The 18,408-nt window shown below is 39.6% G+C and overlaps 1 protein-coding gene across 8 annotated transcripts in view; it reads left to right on the top strand.

The window, feature by feature from the left end:
* Window positions 1-18,408, top strand: part of NUP153 (nucleoporin 153) — a 41,928-nt gene that overhangs the window by 7,830 nt on the left and 15,690 nt on the right. For 6 of the 8 annotated variants that reach the window (XM_082752896.1, XM_082752895.1, XM_082752894.1 and 3 more), the window contains exons 2-11: window positions 4,967-5,180; window positions 7,223-7,471; window positions 8,677-8,816; window positions 8,899-9,021; window positions 11,179-11,289; window positions 11,427-11,465; window positions 11,570-11,623; window positions 13,846-14,004; window positions 15,123-15,175; window positions 17,896-18,061. In XM_082752896.1, the coding sequence (XP_082609022.1) occupies window positions 4,967-5,180; window positions 7,223-7,471; window positions 8,677-8,816; window positions 8,899-9,021; window positions 11,179-11,289; window positions 11,427-11,465; window positions 11,570-11,623; window positions 13,846-14,004; window positions 15,123-15,175; window positions 17,896-18,061 (1,308 nt within the window). The remainder of the gene's footprint in view (window positions 1-4,966; window positions 5,181-7,222; window positions 7,472-8,676; window positions 8,817-8,898; window positions 9,022-11,178; window positions 11,290-11,426; window positions 11,466-11,569; window positions 11,624-13,845; window positions 14,005-15,122; window positions 15,176-17,895; window positions 18,062-18,408) is intronic. The other 2 variants (XM_082752890.1, XM_082752892.1) reach the window with 2 other exon arrangements.

The raw sequence follows: 18,408 nt of genomic DNA, 5'->3' as shown, positions 1-18,408 counted from the left end.
GAGTGGCATTTAACCACCTTTTAGAAGCTGTTGTGGGACTTGGCCTGCCCCTGCTTGTGTTTTACCTGCATAACGTGTCCTCCCGACTGCGAGCTGTAGCTTGCGAGTGCTTTTAGGCAAAGTGGCACTGAAAATATTGTTTAATTCATTGCTGGGAGTCAAGTATGTTGTTGGAGGTAGCAGATCTGTAGCATGTGGTGTGCCTTTGTATGCACAGATTTACTTAGAATAAATGGGGGGAATAGGGAGTTTGCTGTTTCTTTTGGCAAATATGTTTGTTGGTGGTGAACTACTGCAGTGAATTGTGTTTTACTTAATGGAGAATACCTATAAATAAGATAGGCAGTTTAGGCATAACATTGTCTATTTAAATCCTAAATATATAAATGTATGTTACCATACATCTTGCTAAATCTGGTAACTGCTAATGGCCCTGTAAAGACCATCTGGTGCTATGGGAAGTGTATTTCTTGATCATTTTAATTCTGAAAACTTTAAACTTCTTGTCTATTGGGTTATGCCAGAGTCTGTTATCCTCATACCAGGTATTGTTTTAGTTGTTGTTGTGCTAGTTGAGTAAAAATAATTGGTTTAGACTGTGTGGTAAGGGAAAAACAAATCTGAACTGTGTTTTGTTAGTGCAGTTCTATAGACTGGCTTTGAAACTTAGCTGCAGACACGCTGCATCTGTGAAGCAGTCTTTCAGTAAAGAATATTGACCGTACTTACGCGTCCCTTCTTGGGTTTAAGAACAAACTCACCTAAGACTGCTTGTGAAGTTGTAAGTGAAATTTGTCTCCTGGGTCTTAAATGTTTGGTTTTGGTGCTGATAGGTGACTATCTCAAAGTGTAGCACAAAACGTGCGCTCAGAGATCTACAGCACCACCACTGATCTCTGCTGAGGATTAGCGACAGCCTAAAGTAGTGCTTTTTACCAAGAAGGAAGGTGTCTTGTACTTTGCACCCTCTTTTGAAATGTTGTCAGCTGAAGGTGTGGACCAAACTTGAGATAAGGCCGTTCAGCGCCACAAGGATTTAACCTAGCGAGTTAGACACTGATTTACCTGTCAGAGCATCTACTGGCCTTTTGCACTCGGGTGGAAATGGTAACAGTGGGCTGTGTCTTCATGGGAGAAATCATCAAGCAGCGCTGAAATGTAAAGCAGCACCAGAATTTCCCTGGGAGGTTCCTTCTCAAGCTAGCTACAGTAAGGAAAATGAGGCTGACTTTGGCATGGGGAAGCATAATCCCTTCTTCACGATTTTTAGAAATAAATTTGAACTAGTCCAGTTACTTTAAATAAAGTAGTTGGTTTTTCCACTGTCACGTAATTAATGACATTCCTGTAACATACTGTTCATATTAAGTCGTAAGTTTTATTGTCTTTTTCTTCTAACTGAAAAACTCTGCTGTCCTGCATCCAAACCGAAACCACTCCCTAGACAGCAAGAGCTTGGTTAGTCTGCAGGCAGCCTGAGCCCGTGCTGCTGCACAAGAGAGGGGATCACGTCGGGTTTCCACTCCTGTCTCTGCATTGGCACCAGCGCCTGTGTAAGCACACAGTGAGCTGGACCCGGGGCTGCCCCCAAAATACATCACAGCCCACAGGTGAATGTTTGTCTGGGTCGGTTTGATACAATCCGCATGGTGTGCGCACACTCAATCAAAAGGAGGGAGAGGTCTCGTTTCTTCCTTCTCCTGTGCTGGCTGCTTGATCTTGCTCTCCCTCCTGGGCCGTTTGCGTTGCACCACGCCAGCTGAATTCATTAGTCCAGCAGGGAAACACGTGCGTTTTGCCAGCTTAACGAATGCAGCCAGCAGGGAGGGCAGCCTGCTGTGCGCCAGAGCTGGCACAAGGTAACTGTGGGGGATGGAGAGAGCCTGGAAGCCCTTTTTGGGGGTGGGAAGTGCTTCCTCCGATCCGTGGCCGCTCGCTGATCTTCACCCTCAGGTGCAGGCTTTCTTTTTGAGGATTTACTGATTCGTATGTTTTAAGAACTGAGCCTTCTGAAATTGGAAGAGAAAATTAAAATACAATAATCAGAGTTCAGCTGGAGGTAAAAAGTTGATGCTTATAGAGGAGTGCATCTAATGAATTAGCTCTTTTATCGGGTTGTGCTTTTTGCATCTCTGAAGAATTTGTGTTAGTGTGTTGCCTTTCTGGATAATTGTTTTAGTCCATCCTTTGTCAAATAGTGGGATTTACTTAAGTCTCTCATACTGACATCAACTCTGTTACAAAAATAGATGTTTTCCAGTAAGGCATCGTTTCCAAGTATTCCTGCCAATACTTTTGCCCCCATTGCTGTGTGAGAGACCCCTGGCAAGCTGGGAAAACTGTCCTATTCCTTAAGTATTTTTTGCCAAGAAATAGCCCGCTTTTAAGTTCGGAAGTTAAACTGTAACATTATTTTTTCTCTTTATATAAACCATTTAAAGAAATGGTGTTTCGAAGTAGTAAACTACGACACCTGTTTGTTTACTGGTATTTCCCCCTCTGTATCTTTTGTTTAGGGATGCATCTGAAGGCAGCTTGCCTCTGGTAACTGTAGCTGTGGCTACTGTTGCTTGGTGTGTGTATACATTGACAGAGAGGTATCTAGCAGGGCTGCGGGCTCTTGGGATGCGCAGCATTTGAGGAGCTGCTGTAAATACCTATTAGTAAGCTATCGGGCCTTTTCAGTGGTTATTTTTTCATGTGCTGTGTTGTTCTCCTTTCCTGCTGCTATTTTAGGATGAGAATAGCGTGTGAGTGCGTTTCAGACGAGCAGGCAACTGTTGAGACTGACGGCAGCTCTCAGACTGCTGAAATCAGTGGGCTAATGCTGAGTCTGCTGAAGGACGGGAGCACAGTCACCGGCTGAAGCGTTGCTACATGCGGCTGGGGTGAAACTGCCTGTCCTGTGGCAATGGGGAGCCCCCAGAGCAGCTCCCTCCTCTGAAAGCAGGGGGTTTGTGCAGCAGCCTGTTGGGTGTTAAACCCTAGAGGGATTAATGATGGCAGTAGGGAACCTGGGATGTGGTGCTTTATTTCTTGGTTTGCAGCTGTGACGGGCAGGTAGGAGACACCACTGGGAAGTTCTCAATTTCTTGAATCTTTTTGTGAATGGGCACGTCTGCAGGGTGTGTTTTACTTCTGGGGGGAGCGTTTGTTTCTTTTTTTAGCAATATCGATGTTAGATGGCAGGCGCTGGCTCATTCACAGCGCCTGCCTCGTTCTTGTGCAGTCCTTTAATCAACATTTTTGCTATGCAGTAGGAAATTGGAGGTATGTTTCAGCATATTTTACTTTTCCTTGCTTTGTCATTGACAAAGCTTCTTGTTTTACACCATGCACGGGTTGGATGGAGCAGGCTGTCAGTACTTCCCACTTCTGGCTCCTGAAAGGGCTGGAGAAATTATTCGGGGTTCAGTTCTTTCTTCAAATGCCACTGATGCGGGGAGCAGCAGCCAGGCTGCCATATGCAAGAAAGGGTCAAAGCAGTCTGGCTTTAGGTTTGGATGGTAAAATGTCATCTTGGTTAATTATTCGTCTAGCTAGGCTCTGTAGTTATTCATTTAGGTTATTATAGGTGACCGGGTGTTTGCTCTTCTGAGTGCCTGTGACTTCTTCCGTCTTGAGTCTCGGGCCACTTTCTGTACAGGGAGGATTTCCACAGCAACAAAATCCTACAGGCCTATCCTAATGTCTGTTTTTGCAAACTTGAACCCATATGATTCCCTGATACGCTTCCATTCATCGGAGAGGAATATTGGCCCCAATAAAAGGGGAACGTGGAAATGAGGGGCTGGGGAGGAGGAAGGGGCTGCCTCCCCTGGTACCGCGTGTCGGACTGTGTGTCAGCTATGGCATTACGTGCGTTTAATGGTTTTTGTAGGGAAGCTGAGGCTTAGAATTTTTGGAGAAGAATAGCAACATCCAGAGCATTTTGTACTTGTGTGTGTTTTAATGTATTAACCGTGGTGGATGTGTTTATTTGGTGGTGTCTTGCGTGGTTTTAACTGTCCTTGGATATTTATTCTGTCTTCGTGCAAGTACACGATGAAATTACAGATCATTAGGAAAAATGTCAAATTGTGAATTAAGATGGCTTTCTGGAGAAAGGCTTTGTGTTTTCTGTCTTCCTTTCTTCCTCTTCCCATGCCTCTCTCTTAACCCCAGATTCAGGGCTGTCTGGTTGTCTTATTTTCCATAGTTTGCGTTATCATGTATGGAAAACCTAAATGATTCAGGTTTTTATTTTGGCTTCTACGCTAATTTTTTTAAGAGTTGAATACAGCACAGTTCTTGTTTCAGAATGATTAGACTGTAACTTCTGCATGTTCAAACTACATTATCAGTTTTCGACACCCAAATAATAGTTTAGACTACACAATCCTGTTGCCTGACACCAGAGAAGCAGGCGAGCAGGGCTGTTGGTGCAGACCCAGCCAGACCCCGCGATACGTGCGTTAGCAACTGATGAACAAATTTTTGCTCAACTTCATCACCTCCTGCCACTTCTCATTGCGTTGGGGTTGCTGAGTTAGCTTTCGTGTTTGCTCGCACCAGGGAGGCGAGCAGCCCGTCGTGTGGCTGTAGGCAGGTTTAGTTGGTTTTCACGTGAGAGTGCGAAGAGGAAGAGTCCTGGAACAAGCCTGTAGGTCAGGAGGTATTTAGGCACAGAGTTTCCTGATGCCCTTGCGAATTGACAACCTGCTGGTGAATTTCGGCAGAAGTTCCAAAATTTTGAACTTTGCCAAGGTCACTTGGAAGTGCAGAAACTGATAAGTAGTCGTAAATCAATCTTAGCTGAATTTTAGGTGTACCAGAAGTATAGCGATCCTATGCTAAGGATCAACCTTGTCGTCGTCTTCTGAGTATTTGCTATATAATATCTGTCTTCAAGGTCCGTGGAAAGTTGTATCCCAGCATATGCCGTTGACTGTGTTTCTGTAATTAAACAAGTGTTTTTTCTTTCAAGCAGGGAATAATTAGCAGAGTGACAGAAACGGTGAAAAGTATTGTACCGGCGTGGCTGCAGAAGTATTTCAATAAGCGTGAGAATGAGTGTGTAGACGCAAATAAATCTGCAAAGCAGGCGGCGACTCCAGTAAACTATCATCATAATTACGCAGACGGAGGTACCATAAATGATGGGAGATACACGCCTGAACGAGCGAGACTTAATAGACAAGGTACGTGAAAAATCATTCGGAATTCTGGCCATCTGTATTTATTCACAGATTTCTAGTTTTGAATCCGAATATCAAAAGGAAATTGGAAAGAGGGTTTTGACAGAATGAAAAAACAAACAAGAAAGTCGAAACAACTGTTTGTGAAACTGTCTTAACTTTAAACTGCACGCACAATTACGAAGCATACATCTTATGCTCTTGGAAGGCATCAGTTAACTTTACGTACTCTATTAGCCAGGTGCTAAATGCTGAAAATAACTCATTTGCAAGTGTGCTAGGTTGCATTTTCCATATTTTAAAAGATACGGAATGAAAATCTAATTGCGTAAGGCAATTAAAAAATTAATTTGTTTTGCAGTCTTCAAAACAAAATAATAGATGCTAGAACGGCACAGGAAAATTCCATCTCGAGTCCTGACTTTTTTTGTTTTGGGCTTTGATCAATGTAGTAAAGTTCCTTGTTAACTTAATGGAGAACTAGGGAACTTGTGCATGGATGTGGTTTATGACATTATTATCCTTAAAATATTCAATAACCTTAAGGTCTACGTGGGGGGAAGGGGTGTCTTTGAAAAGGTATTTGGACCGTTGGCAACGAGGTTTGTAACCCCTTTACTGCATAAAAGATTAATTTGTCTTATATCCGATGCCTCTCACTGTTACTGTAGTCTTATTGTATAAATCTGCACATACTCTTACTTGAGTTTCTCTTAAATTAGCTGTTTTGGGGAACTCAGCTTTTAATAAGTAAAGAAGTTTTGTCTGAGTGTGCGTAAATAACCATAGGTAAACTGGAAAGTCAGTTGCTTCTGTTGTTGGCAGAATCAAAAAATAATGAGGTAATATCTTTGCCTCCAATCTCGTCTAATTGTAAACAAGGAGATTGATTGCTTTCTGTGTAGCTGTAGCTTTGGAATAAGTTTGGATAGAAGAATAGAGAAGGTCTTCATGACTGAGGAACACATGTTGGCTTTTCTATGTAACTGTGTGAAAGGAGCTTTCAGTAAGAACAGCTGCACTGGAAGCTTACTAACTCCAGGAGATCAGGAGCAGGTGGACATCCTAGAACCTTTTGTAGCTTATGTAGCTGTCTGTGAGTGTTACTTGCTATGCTTAAGAATAAGATATTTTTTTAAAATTATTACTTCATTTTTAAACAAATGTGTTTCTTCAGCTCTGAGGTATCAATGTGCTGGAGCCTATATTCCTTGCTTAGGTGGCCTTCAGCCCGAATAACTTTCTGTATCTCAAACGGTACTGTTCTAAAAATCTGCTCATGGTTTGGAGAACTAATTAGTGGTACTGCAGTGGTTATGAAGATTGAACTAACTAGTTTAAGCTTGAGTGCGAGCATCAAGAGGATAGTGGCGCAAAGTCATTTTAATTGCCCAGATTCCCGGGGGAGACTGTAGGCTTTTATCAGGCCACTGGCATTGTTTGCAGACCCTTTGCTTCAAGAGGAAAAAATGCTCATCTGGTTACTTGGGTCAACGTACTTGTCCCTTGGGTCAAAATCCCAGTAGTTAATGGGTAGGAGATACTGTTTTGCCTCTAACATGAGCTGATATGGTAGAACTTGGGAAAAAAAGTACTGCAAATGTTCATTTTCATGCTGTGTATTCAGATTAATGACCTTTGTTCCAACATTATATAAGCTGCAGTGTTATCTGTGACTTAGCATGTAATCTCAAATTTTGTAAAGCTTATTGCAAGCTGTACGTGCGAGGAGGAGTATGTGTGTTTGACTTAGTGAAAGGCCAAGTCAGTGTTAGAGCATTTGAACACGGGGTCGGAATCTGGTGTTGTGAAACCTCATAGTTAACTTCTTCTGAATGCAACATTAATACTCAGTATTGCAAGCAGTGTTGTTGTTGTAGCCAGACAGTTAGATGAAACTGTATCTGGGTGAGGAAGAAGTTAAATTTGGCTTCTCTATTTTTGCGCTTAGAACTTGGCAATAGCATGGCTGTTGATAGGAAACAGGTTTTGGCTTCTGTGAGCTTGTCTATAGCAAAGCTAATTATCTCCCTTTTCTTGTCTAGAACCATCCACAAGTAGATCAGCACTGAACTACCCAGTTGCCTTAACAAGGCCCGCTCTTCATCGGAGCCATTTGAATTATACCATGTCGGATTCTTCTGTCTCACCTTCTCAGCCCTCGACATCTTCAATATTTGGCATTGGCAGTCCTGGACTCTCTTTCATAAAAGAAATCAAAGATTCTACCTCTCAACAAGACGATGACAACATGTCAACAACCAGTGGCTTCTCCTCTAGAGCATCTGACAAAGGTGATTTTTCTGTTCCCTGTTTAATTGACTTTTTTTTAATGTGAAGTACTTTGCGTTCTTTAATATTCCACATCACCTTAGTAAACAAAATAGGAGAATGTCAGCTTTGGATGCAAGAATTAAATTTAAGTTTTAGTGTTTTAGAAGTATATAATCCTATCACCTTTTTAATAGAAGCCTGCTTTGGAATACGTTTGTGATACCCTGATGTTACAAAGAGTCGATGCTGAAATACACACTTTCAGCTAGGTTATATGTAAATTTTGAACTGGGATGGTAGGAAATCAGGCTGACTTGCTGTAGCTTGACAACTAGGATGATTGTCTAGAAGGAAGAGTGACTCAGAATATCTAACAGACAGCTGGTTAAATGTGAATAACTGTAGGTGACAAATAGAATCACAAGATGTTTTCCTGTGTTTTAGTAGGAGAAGATAAGAAAACTACTCTGACATAACAAGTTATGGGCTGTTTTTTTGACCTTTCTTGGTAGAAGGCTTCAGCTGTCAATACTTTAATGTCTTTTGCCAAATTCATTAAGGAAGGCACACCATTTTAAAATAAAAAATAAGCATTGTGTTGATGTAGATTGGTACCTAGGTCTTCTCACTGAAAGGGCAAACAGCAGGTTTGCAGCTTTTTCTAGTCCCCCAGATAGACAGGGACTGAAGTGTCCTCAGCAGGTTTTTCAGAGAACTTCTGTATGGTTGAGAGTAGAGTTGCTGGGCTTTCGCAGTATAACCTGAGTGCACTACAACTTTCTGGTGTGTCGTCGTAAAACATACATGGGAAGAAGATCGTTAACTCTTAGAGCAGCCTTCTAGGAATCTTCCAGGTGTAAAACCTGTGCAATTATGATCTGTGCTGGCCTCCAGCCTTTTACCAACATAGAAAAAAGCTTTGTCTGTACAAATGCACTGATGTTTATGCAGTTCTCTTTTATTTTAGCACAAAAGGAAAAAAAAATCTTCTGCATTGGAAGCACAGTATTAACTTGTTAAGATTGCTGAAAACTACTTGCAGCTCAGTGAACAGTTTTCAATTTTGTAGCTGATACTTGATTTTCAGTCTGTACATGAAGCTGTTTAAAGAAGCTGAAGCCACGTTTATTTTTCTGTATTGAAGAACTTGAATTAGTATGATCTTTATTGTTAAAGTTCTGTATGTACTAGAGACGTTTACATCTAACATATGTCACTTTGGCAGATGTTGGAGTTTTAAAAAATACTTCTTCATCACTGCTCTGGACCACAGAAGCTGACAGAACTCATTCCCTCTCGCAGCATTCTGCAGCTAGCTCTAAGAAACCTGCATTCAGTTTATCTGTTTTTGGAGGAGTGTGTTCTGTAAGTACTGCACAGTCTTTCTTTTAATCAGTTTGAATGTGTACCTGTTTTTCTATCCACTTACCGTACTGTGTTTCTGTAGGCACGCGGAAGCACATCTGACTGTAAGAAAAACCAGCCTGGGTATTCTCCATTTTACCCTGGAAAGACGGCCTATGGTGGTGCAGCTGTAAAATCAAAGCCGCCGATGGTACAACCTTATCGGGTATGAGAAAAGTAGGGTAATGGGAAATAGTGATGGAAACAAAAAAGCAGCACTGCCAAAGGAGCTTTGAGCAGGGAGCTGAATATGTGGTAACAGTTGCTATTCTGCCCTCTTTGTCTACAAAAATAGAACAGATTGATTTCGGGTTAAGTTCTTTTTTTAACAGTTTTTACCACAGGTAATACTTGTCAGAAAGAACAAGAATGACAATTTAGGCTAGTTGTTGATAGTCAGGGTTTCCTCTGTTGTTATTTCTTTCAAGAAGTTCCATTTGAGTGCCATTGTCTGCCTCTGACTACATTGCATCATGTTATTTTAATGTAAATAAAAACAATGGCAGCCTAACTTTGAAAACTTGTGTTTATAGTAGCAAAAGCTACAGTAGTCAAACCTGGCTAATATTTATCTGTGGATCTTTTTTTCCAAGCATGCCTGCACTCATGCTATGGATATGTTGTATAAAACTGCGCTCTTTAAAAATATCTAAAATTAACTTTGCTGATCCTTTGCTCTTCTGTTACGTAGAGGCATGCAGGACTAAATGCAGTCCCAAGATAAGCAGTAACATGCTTTCTATTTTGAATGATTCATATAGTTCTTGAAGAGAGTTATTTGCCCCCAAGAGTTCTTGGAAATAGCAAATAAAAACTGCTGACAACTCTGATTAGCTAGAGCTGAATCGAAAAGGAAAGTCAAATCGGGTTTGGTAGGAATGTATTTAAATCAATTTGACTTTTATCAGTAAATCAAAAGGAATTTTAAGGAAATGAAAACATGGGTTTGCTGGATCTGTTCTGACAGTCCAGTTCTGCAATGGAACAAGGGCAGTACCTCACTTACGGGAAACCTTGAAAACTTGTGGTTTAAAGCTGGGAACCCTCTTTGGTCAGCTATTTTTGTTTTCTAACAATATTACTGGATTATGGTAAAAAGAGGAACCAAAATACTAGGCTTTTAAAGGAGAGAGAAGCTTGCTTATTGCTGCTTGCTGTGGATTACAGCGATGTACTAGAGAGTCCAGCGAAAGGCCACCAAGATGATCAAGGGTCTGGGAGCACCTCTCCTCTGAGGAGAGGCCGAGACTGCTGGGACTGTTCAGCATGGAGGAGAGGAGGTTCGGGGGGGGGAACTTACTGATGTATGTAAATACCTGAAGGGATGGTGCAAAGAGCATAGAGAGCCATTCTGTTTTCAGCAGTGCCCAGTGCCAGGTCAGGAGGCAACAGGCACAAACAAAATGAGGTTCTGTCTGAACATCAGGAAATGCTTTTCTACTGTGCGGGTGATGGAGCCCTGGCACAGGCTGCCCAGAGAGGCTGTGGAGTCTCCCTCTTTGGAGATCTTCAAGAGCTGACTTGACATGGTCCTGGGCAACCTGCTTGGGGTGGCCCTGCTTGAGCAGGGGGTAGACCAGGTGATCTCCAGAGGTCACTTCCAACCGTAACCATTCTGTGGTTCTGTGAGTCTCACTTGTGTTTTTATATGCTGCATGGTCTGCTTCCTGTCTTCACATCGTGTGATAAGCACAGAGGGGTTTAACATGGGAAGAAAAAAGTCACACCAAGGGAAGTTTTTGAATGATATTTGAAGTTGGGTGGTGCAAATAAACAGTTTACTTTTTCAGTGTAATATTTAGATCTGTTACAGTTTAAAGCGGATCTTTATCTTTTAAAACAAAGATTTGCAGCCAACTTTAATCTTGGGGGAAGGGAGGAAGCAAGAGAGAAGTAAAACTAGTTCCTGGTTATGATTGTATACACTGATTTTAAGATGGTACACTTACACCATCGTGAAACTCTGAGGTCTGTGTTGTTACCGAAAGTACTTTCTGTACCACAAGCCTTTTCTTGAGTTCTGTTTCCCTGATTACTGCTTTGGAGGCCTTAGCAGTCCTAGCATCATCCATCTTGACCTTTTACAAGTATGGATTTCTTTTATTACTCGTGCAACAAGCACATGCAAGATGCACTGAGGCCCAAGGTAAACTGCGTTGTACTCAGAACGTACTCTTCTTTACGGCTTGAACTCCCAGTGACTGCATTTTTCTCTGTCATCAGAATATATTGGTTATATCATCAGTGTAGCCTTGGAACATAAAATACATGCCTCCTTAACTCAGAATTGACCATTGTAACACTTAAAATGCTAATTTTCCAGGTACAAATGAGAGTGAGAGCTAGACAAGAAAAAGTGCAGTCCCACGCTACCTTAAGTACCGCAGCACGGTGCATCTTGGAGGCAATGGAGAAGCTGTCAAGCCCTTTGATGGTAAATAACACTTCTTTTAATCCGTTTTTGCTTCATGTGTTTATAAAACTTAGTAAATGTGCCATCAAAGGATACAGATAAAACTGTTCTTCTTTATGTTGTGTCGAGTTTAATTTATTGCACTATTTTTTCAACAGGATGCTAAAAGAATGCCACCTCTTTTGCCGCTGAGTTCTGTAAGTTGACCATGAACCTCCATATTTTTATTGCAGGGAACCCCCTCTCTCAGGAAAAAAAAAAAAAAAGCCCTCTAACATTTAGGCTTTATTTTTTCCCTTAGCCTCCAGACATAGATGAACTGAATATTCCTGACCTCCAGCCCAAACGAAGAAAGGTAAGAACCAATAATGTCTTAAGATGAGGTAGATAACTTTTCTAATGCTTTATCACTATTAGAAAAATTTTCTCAAACCTCAATGACAACATACGCATCTAATCAAGTTAATATTGGCATCTATCTACAAGAGATGAAGGGCTGTAAAGATTACTCACATTAAGATTTGTTATCTTTGTAAGTTGAGAGCAACGACTCTAGAACACACAAAGTAGTTGTATCTTGTCCCCCAGTTTGGGGTGAAGCTGCATATTAAAATTCCTGTTGAGGAAATTTTTTCTCTTGAAGAAATGATCACAAACAGAAAAATACTGATTGACTGGTCATATAGACTTTGTACGGACTTTGGTGTTCATTTGGGCACAGCAAACTATTTTTCTGCTTTTTATCACCATTCAAGGTAAAAACAAGGGAAATTGTTAATTTCTGACACTATAAATCTTATGCTCCTGAATTCCTATTTGGAGGTAGCACAGAATTGGTGATAATGCTGTGGTAAAGCATGATTTCCTTTCATTTTGTTTAAAAAATGAAAACCAGTCATCTTTTTTTGGTGACTTTAATTAAGGGGTATCATTGGGTTTATTAAATTGCAAAACCCTGAAATGACCGCTTTAAGATTAGGTGACTGAAGGAAAGAACAGGATGTGCACGCTCTTCATCTTCTGTTCTAATGAGAAAAGGGACAATGTCTCAAGAAGTTTCTGTGCTAATTCCTTGATTGGATGTATAATTAAGTTTACAATCACTTCAGAGTTTGCAAACATCTCAGATTCCCTGTGCCATCTTTTCACCATATGCCAAATTACAAAGGCATTGAGAAGTGAAGTATATTATAAATATTATCCAAATAACTAAAAACAAATCTGGTGTGAACTCTCAGCTATATTATAGAAATACACCTGTGATAAGGCATTAAGAAAGATCTGCCAGATTTGCAACAGAAAGCCTGAAGTTGTCAGCCACTAAATGAATGTTGCACGCAGCTGTCACTGGGTAGAAGGAGATAGATTGTCTATTCATAATGCTTGGCAGGAGAAGGGTAGCCCTTGATGAGAAGCAATTATTTGCGAAGGAGATGATTGTGTGTTTTCCTGCTGAAGTGAACGTGTGGTTGACAGAACACTTGTGCACTCAGGCTAAACTTCTGCAGTGGGTAGCAGTGATGTGGTATTTTTCTTATTTCAAGGAACTGTACCAGGCAGAATAGCTCTTGGTGTATTAAATGCCTAACTGGGGGAATTAATATTTTTCTTTTTTACCTTTAAACCAGCGGTGAACCATCGTTCACTCGAAGCAGATTTGTGAGCTTACATAAAACGTATTTTATTCAAGGTTTCAAAATGAATGTAATAATTTTTAGAAAGATATATTTTTATACACTTCATAGATAGTGTGAATTCTGTTACTAAGAGTTGGGAGATACTGTGAAACTAAAGCTGCAATGTAAGCAATTTTCTGTTGGTATTGATTTGAACAATAACATACTTCCTAAGACTGTATCTTCTGATCCTTAAGACTGCAGGTGGAGCCATTGGTAAATCTTTTAGCCTTCAGGGTTTGTTTTCTGTTTGACAGTTCAGTTAAGTCAGTTCTGCAGAACATGCAGTGGTCTGTGTTAAAAATTAACTCTGGTCTGTGAAAATGTGTTGAAAAATGAAGTCAAACCCACTACTTGATGTGCATCTAAATGCACATCTAAAGCATTGGATCATATTCTAATGAATGAGATTATTGTAAGATTGACAACTTTTTTTTGAATGTGTTCTATTGTTTGTGTAACTTTGAAGGGGGAAAATGTAGGGAATGTGAAGCTCAGAAGCCTGTATAATTAGTTGCTTAACGCTTTGAATGTTAAATTAATGAATTAAGCTATTAAAAAAAAAATCAGTGAGGGCAGAGGAAAAGATAGGAACATATAGGAACATGAGTTATTTTAATTATGGTAGCATGAATTATTTTGTCTACGAAGCTGACTGCCAAATTTTGAAATGGAATTCAGTCAGACTTTGGCTACTTAAATATAGCTTTATGGATTTTGTTACTGGTTTTCTGGTGATTTCCCTCTATAGGTTGAATGGTTTTTAGAATTTTCAAATTGTATTCACAGAGTGCCAAGACCAATGGGAGCTTTATAGTTCTGTAATTTGTTTTCATCAATAAATATTGGAATTATTTTGGGTAGATGTAAGGATAAATTGATTGCTGTTTCCCTTTCAAAGCTGGACTCCCAGAATGAGTCCCAGCATCCACCTGTAAAGAGACTTGTGACACCAAGGGTAAACCCTCATTCAATGCATCGGGTCCAGTATTCTAAACCATCAAAGACTTCAACTCCTGATTCCAGCAAAATTTGCAACAGAGTAGACACAAAGTACCAAGTAAGTACATTTTCGAGTCCTTATGTGCCTGTTTTTTTTTTTTTTTTTTTTTTTTTTTTTTACAATCTTGGAATGTTTCTCAAACCAATTATTATACTATCTTTGCAAAAAGTACCGATAGTATGTTTGAGGCGAGCTTTAAGGCAGTGGGAACCATTGTGAAATAGATTGAGCTTTTATGGATTTAATTCTGGTTTTGGAATGCTCAGTGTCTTGTTGTTTTCACAATATCATGATGTGCTATTGAGTCATCCTGTGCTCAGTGAAAGAATATTAAAAGACAGAAATGTTTTCCTTTTGTATTCTCATGAACACAAAGCTGTCACTGATGAAACATGCTCATGTTCTGTGTAAACTATTTCAGGTGAGCTATGTGCTCCAAGTGAGAGCTGACAATGCACTGAGTTATCGTTTTTGATTGCTTTGGTGTAGATGGAGTCTGATAAATTTTCCATAAAATTAAATTGGCATCTCCTTCTGCGAAAACACCCATGTTTCCAGTATCAGTCTGAGTGTACAAATGATGACGTGTTAAATGTATGGGCTTTTTAGGCAGGAAATCAAAGTGAACAGTAATACTGGTTACTTACTGCTTTTAAATCTTTCCATCTCTGTATTGTTTAGCCAGCACAATCTCCATTGGTGAAGTTCTAGACCACATGTAGCAGCAACTGCTTAGTTTTTAGGGGAGGTAGAGGTTTGTTTGTTTGTTTTTTTTTGCTTGTTTGTTGATAAATGATAGAAAACAGAAAAGTATGTCCCTTTTACGGGGTTGGTAAACACAAGTTTTGATGAAAACTTGGCCCCACATGTACACAATTTTTGTCATGTTGTTTAAAATAATTACTTTCTTTGGTAGAGAATTTGACAAATTTGATTTAGTGTTCTATCAGTTTGTCCTCAGTGCTGAGTGAAGCAGTGATGCTCACTTTAGCCCCAAAGTTTAACTGAACTGTACCCACAATGCTGAATTAGGGAACAAGGTTAAGTAGGTGAGGCGTATTCAGTGTTATAAAATTAAAAATAAATAATAATTAAAAAAAAAAAACAAATGGTTTTGGGTACTTTGTGTATTCTGTATATATTCAGCTAAATCTTGAAATAAATTTAACTTGCAGGGGATGAGAGAGAAGACTTTGCCTGTGAAACAGCAAGCAGAACAATCTGGAAGGTATGACATGTATTCATTTAAAACTTACTTGAAGGAAGAAAGAAATCTCCTTTTCAGTACAGTCTAGATGCTTGCCTTTTTGGAAAGGTGGTGACAGTTCTCAGTAAAAGGAATGGGAAATGCAATGAAAATTTTGTATTTTGAGGGAACAGCAAAGTCCAGATTGTGTTTGAAGATCAGTGTAACTTTGAGAAAATTGTTGCTTTTATGAAAAGAATGAAGATGAACAATAATAAAGTGACTGATACATCACTGATACACCACTTTTTATCCCAAGTTTATCTTCTGAGTAGGATATGAAGATGGGAAACAAGGCGTGCTATAATGCTGTATCCATGGAAAGGATCTGTGCTTTTGGAGGCCTAATTTTTTCCTTCTATAGGAAATATGGATCGTTTTGTAGTTTAACTAAATCTTTAGTGTTACAAATTTTGCTCTGACAGATATTTCATAGTTTATATGTCAGTTTATTTATAACAAAACAATTTGTCCCTCTTAATGTTCCCTAGGGGAAAAGCTATTAGTTTTAGCTATTTAATTGCTTGGAGTTTGAAAGCTCTGTCCTCATGGAATGATTCTTTCTGAAGTATTCTTTAGAAGGTAAAGTAGGCGAAGTGAGTCACAGTTTTTTTTTCTTTATTTTTTAAGCAAAAACCTGGAAGAAGATTTATTAGTATTTATTTATTTTTTTAATGCTCCTTTCATGATGAAGTTAATCGTTTGCTCTGAGTTCACATGAAGACCATGTGTTCTTTAGAATCATTTGAGGCCAAATGCTAACTCATCTCTAAAATAAAAAAAAAAAAAAAAATCCGGAAGAATTAATTGAATTTCTTCTTGAGGAGACTGCTTTGTGTTATACTGCTTTCTTGGTTTAGGATGTTAATTAGTTAGTTAGTTGGTTAGGGTTAGGATGAGGTATCCTCCAGATAATATTGATGGCTTTCCCTTCTGGGCAAATGGTGTTTGGGGTAATAACGCTTGAGTTAGGACATTTTGCACCCTGCCTTTTTAGGGGGTTGCTCTTTTCAAAGAACAGTAGCAGGGAATTTTGCTGACTCTGCTCATCTGCCAAGCAATTCTTATGTGACCGTGGGCATTGTTTGGCTTGCAGAAAGAACTCAACGTTTTTGTTTTGGCATCTAAAAGTTCGACTTCACAACCACCACCTTTTTAGGGGTGGAAGCGACTGGCTTTAAGGTTCTGGTACAGGTGCAAACAGGTGCTGGGTTTTAATTATGTTTTTTTCAAACTGTTCTGAATTATCTTTGTTAGAACTCCTTTCTACTTCTCCATTTAGGAAGGAGATCCAGAAAACTCATACTGCTTTTGATTTTGTTCACAAAGTTCATTGCAGTGCCCTACCTTTTGTTTGTAGAGTAGGTAGTGGTGGTAGTGTTTTTTGTGGTGCTGGTGTCTGTTGGGTGCCATGTTCTGGAGCAGGAGCACCACAATGATCTGCTGGCAAGAGTCCCTTTGGACAGCTGAGTTGGAATATTCAGTAAATCTCTGGCCCACCAATGCTATATGTGTGTGTGTGTGTGTGTGTATATATGTATATATTTTTTTTTTAAGCCTGAGTCCAATTGTAGATTAGACTTGCTTGAAGGCTGACAACTGTCTTTGCCCCCTTGAAGCTGACAGGTGTTAACAGAAAGAGGAATATGGGCTATTATGGGCAAACGATACTTGTCTGAATAAAGACCTATTTTGATGTAAGACTTTTTTCAGTGTTCTAATTGATTGACAGTTTGGATTAGAGAAAAGTCTGAGCATATGCCTTAGGGATCTGTCTTCCTCTATGCAGTTAGAGTGCTAAGCAGGCTGTTGTCAAGTATTTGACAAGTTTAGACCAGTTCTCCTCCTCAGTCTTCTGGAAGTTTGACCTGGTGTCTTCCAGTGTGATCTAATGCACTTTTGTACTTACTGATTGGCTGCAAGATAAGCTTTGATGTCACAGTTTTTCCAGGCATACTTCATTTTCTTGCCATAGTGCTTTTATTAGTGCTATTCCCTATTTCACTTCTGGTTTGGGATATTTTTTTTCCCTATTTCCACGTAGATTAGGAAATCTATCTGGTTTTGATCTAGGCTTTTCTAAGTAACAGAAAAATGCCTTTGTGTGCCTTACAAAAGGGATCTCTATTCATGTCTGAAAAGACTGGAATGTTGGCACACCCCAACACCTCTGCTGTTCCTGCTGATGGCCACATGAAAGCCAGAGCTGCTTCTGAAGCTTATGCTGTATTACCTTGCCACACAAGTCTACGGCCTCTCTGTTCTATCATAGCTGTTGGCAGCGTGTCCCATGTGTGTATGCATATGAGCACTCTTTCTATATTTTCGTGAGTTGTTCTTTTATTTCCCTGCAAAGATGCATGTTCATCGCAGAATCAGAGAACCAGTCCTATTTAAAGGAAGCATTGGAAAATAACAATCTAAATCAGCTCTTCTATTTCAGGTCTTCTGGCTTAGTCATTGTTCCCATATGAATGGTGCGCTTATGTATGTCCTTTTCATTGCTGCTGTTAATAAAGATTTTCCTATTTAGAACATCAAGTATTTACCAGCGTTTAGCAACTTGTGAGACAGCTTTAGTTTTTTCTGATTAGCAGGTTTCAATTCTAGGACTAATAACAGCTACAATGTCTTGAAAAAAATTGTCTAAGTTTTTTTTCCTCTTTTTTTTTCTCCCAACTTCTGTACTGTTGTGTGACCAGCTACAGGAATGTGACCGGTGTGAAATGTGAAACTACTAGAAATGTGACCAGCTACAACTTCGGTACTGCCGCATCCAATGGTCTGTCCTCAGGAATGAGTAGTGGAGGCGGCAAAATGAAAAGGGAACGAGGAGTACACTATTTATCAAGATCTGTACAAGGACAGGTAAGTGACTCTTAAATTAATTGCTGTGACTGAGAGTGCTGAAGTAAGTAGCTAAGTGTGTCAGTTTTATTGCATCATAGTACATTATAATAATACCTCTTTAGTTTTGCATTGTTTGTTTTCCTGTGGGTTTCAGAGCAGGCTCAATTGATTTACTGTGTTTGAATACCTGAACTTTGCTTACAAAATTTTGAAATTTTTAGTTCTGCTACTTTGGAGATTCTTCGAACTATAACATTTCTCATTAGCAATTGAATGAGTGAGTCCTAAGAACAGAAGTAATGTTTTGGTGAAGGTTTGTGTAGTTTTTATACTGGAATGATACTTGAAATGAGTGCCAAGTATAA

Source organism: Aythya marila, assembly GCF_965140915.1.
Source record: "Aythya marila genome assembly, chromosome: 2".
In the NCBI taxonomy this organism is placed as follows: Eukaryota; Metazoa; Chordata; class Aves; order Anseriformes; family Anatidae; genus Aythya; species Aythya marila.
Note: the sequence above shows the minus strand (reverse complement) of the source record. Positions and strands in the feature narration are given on the sequence as shown.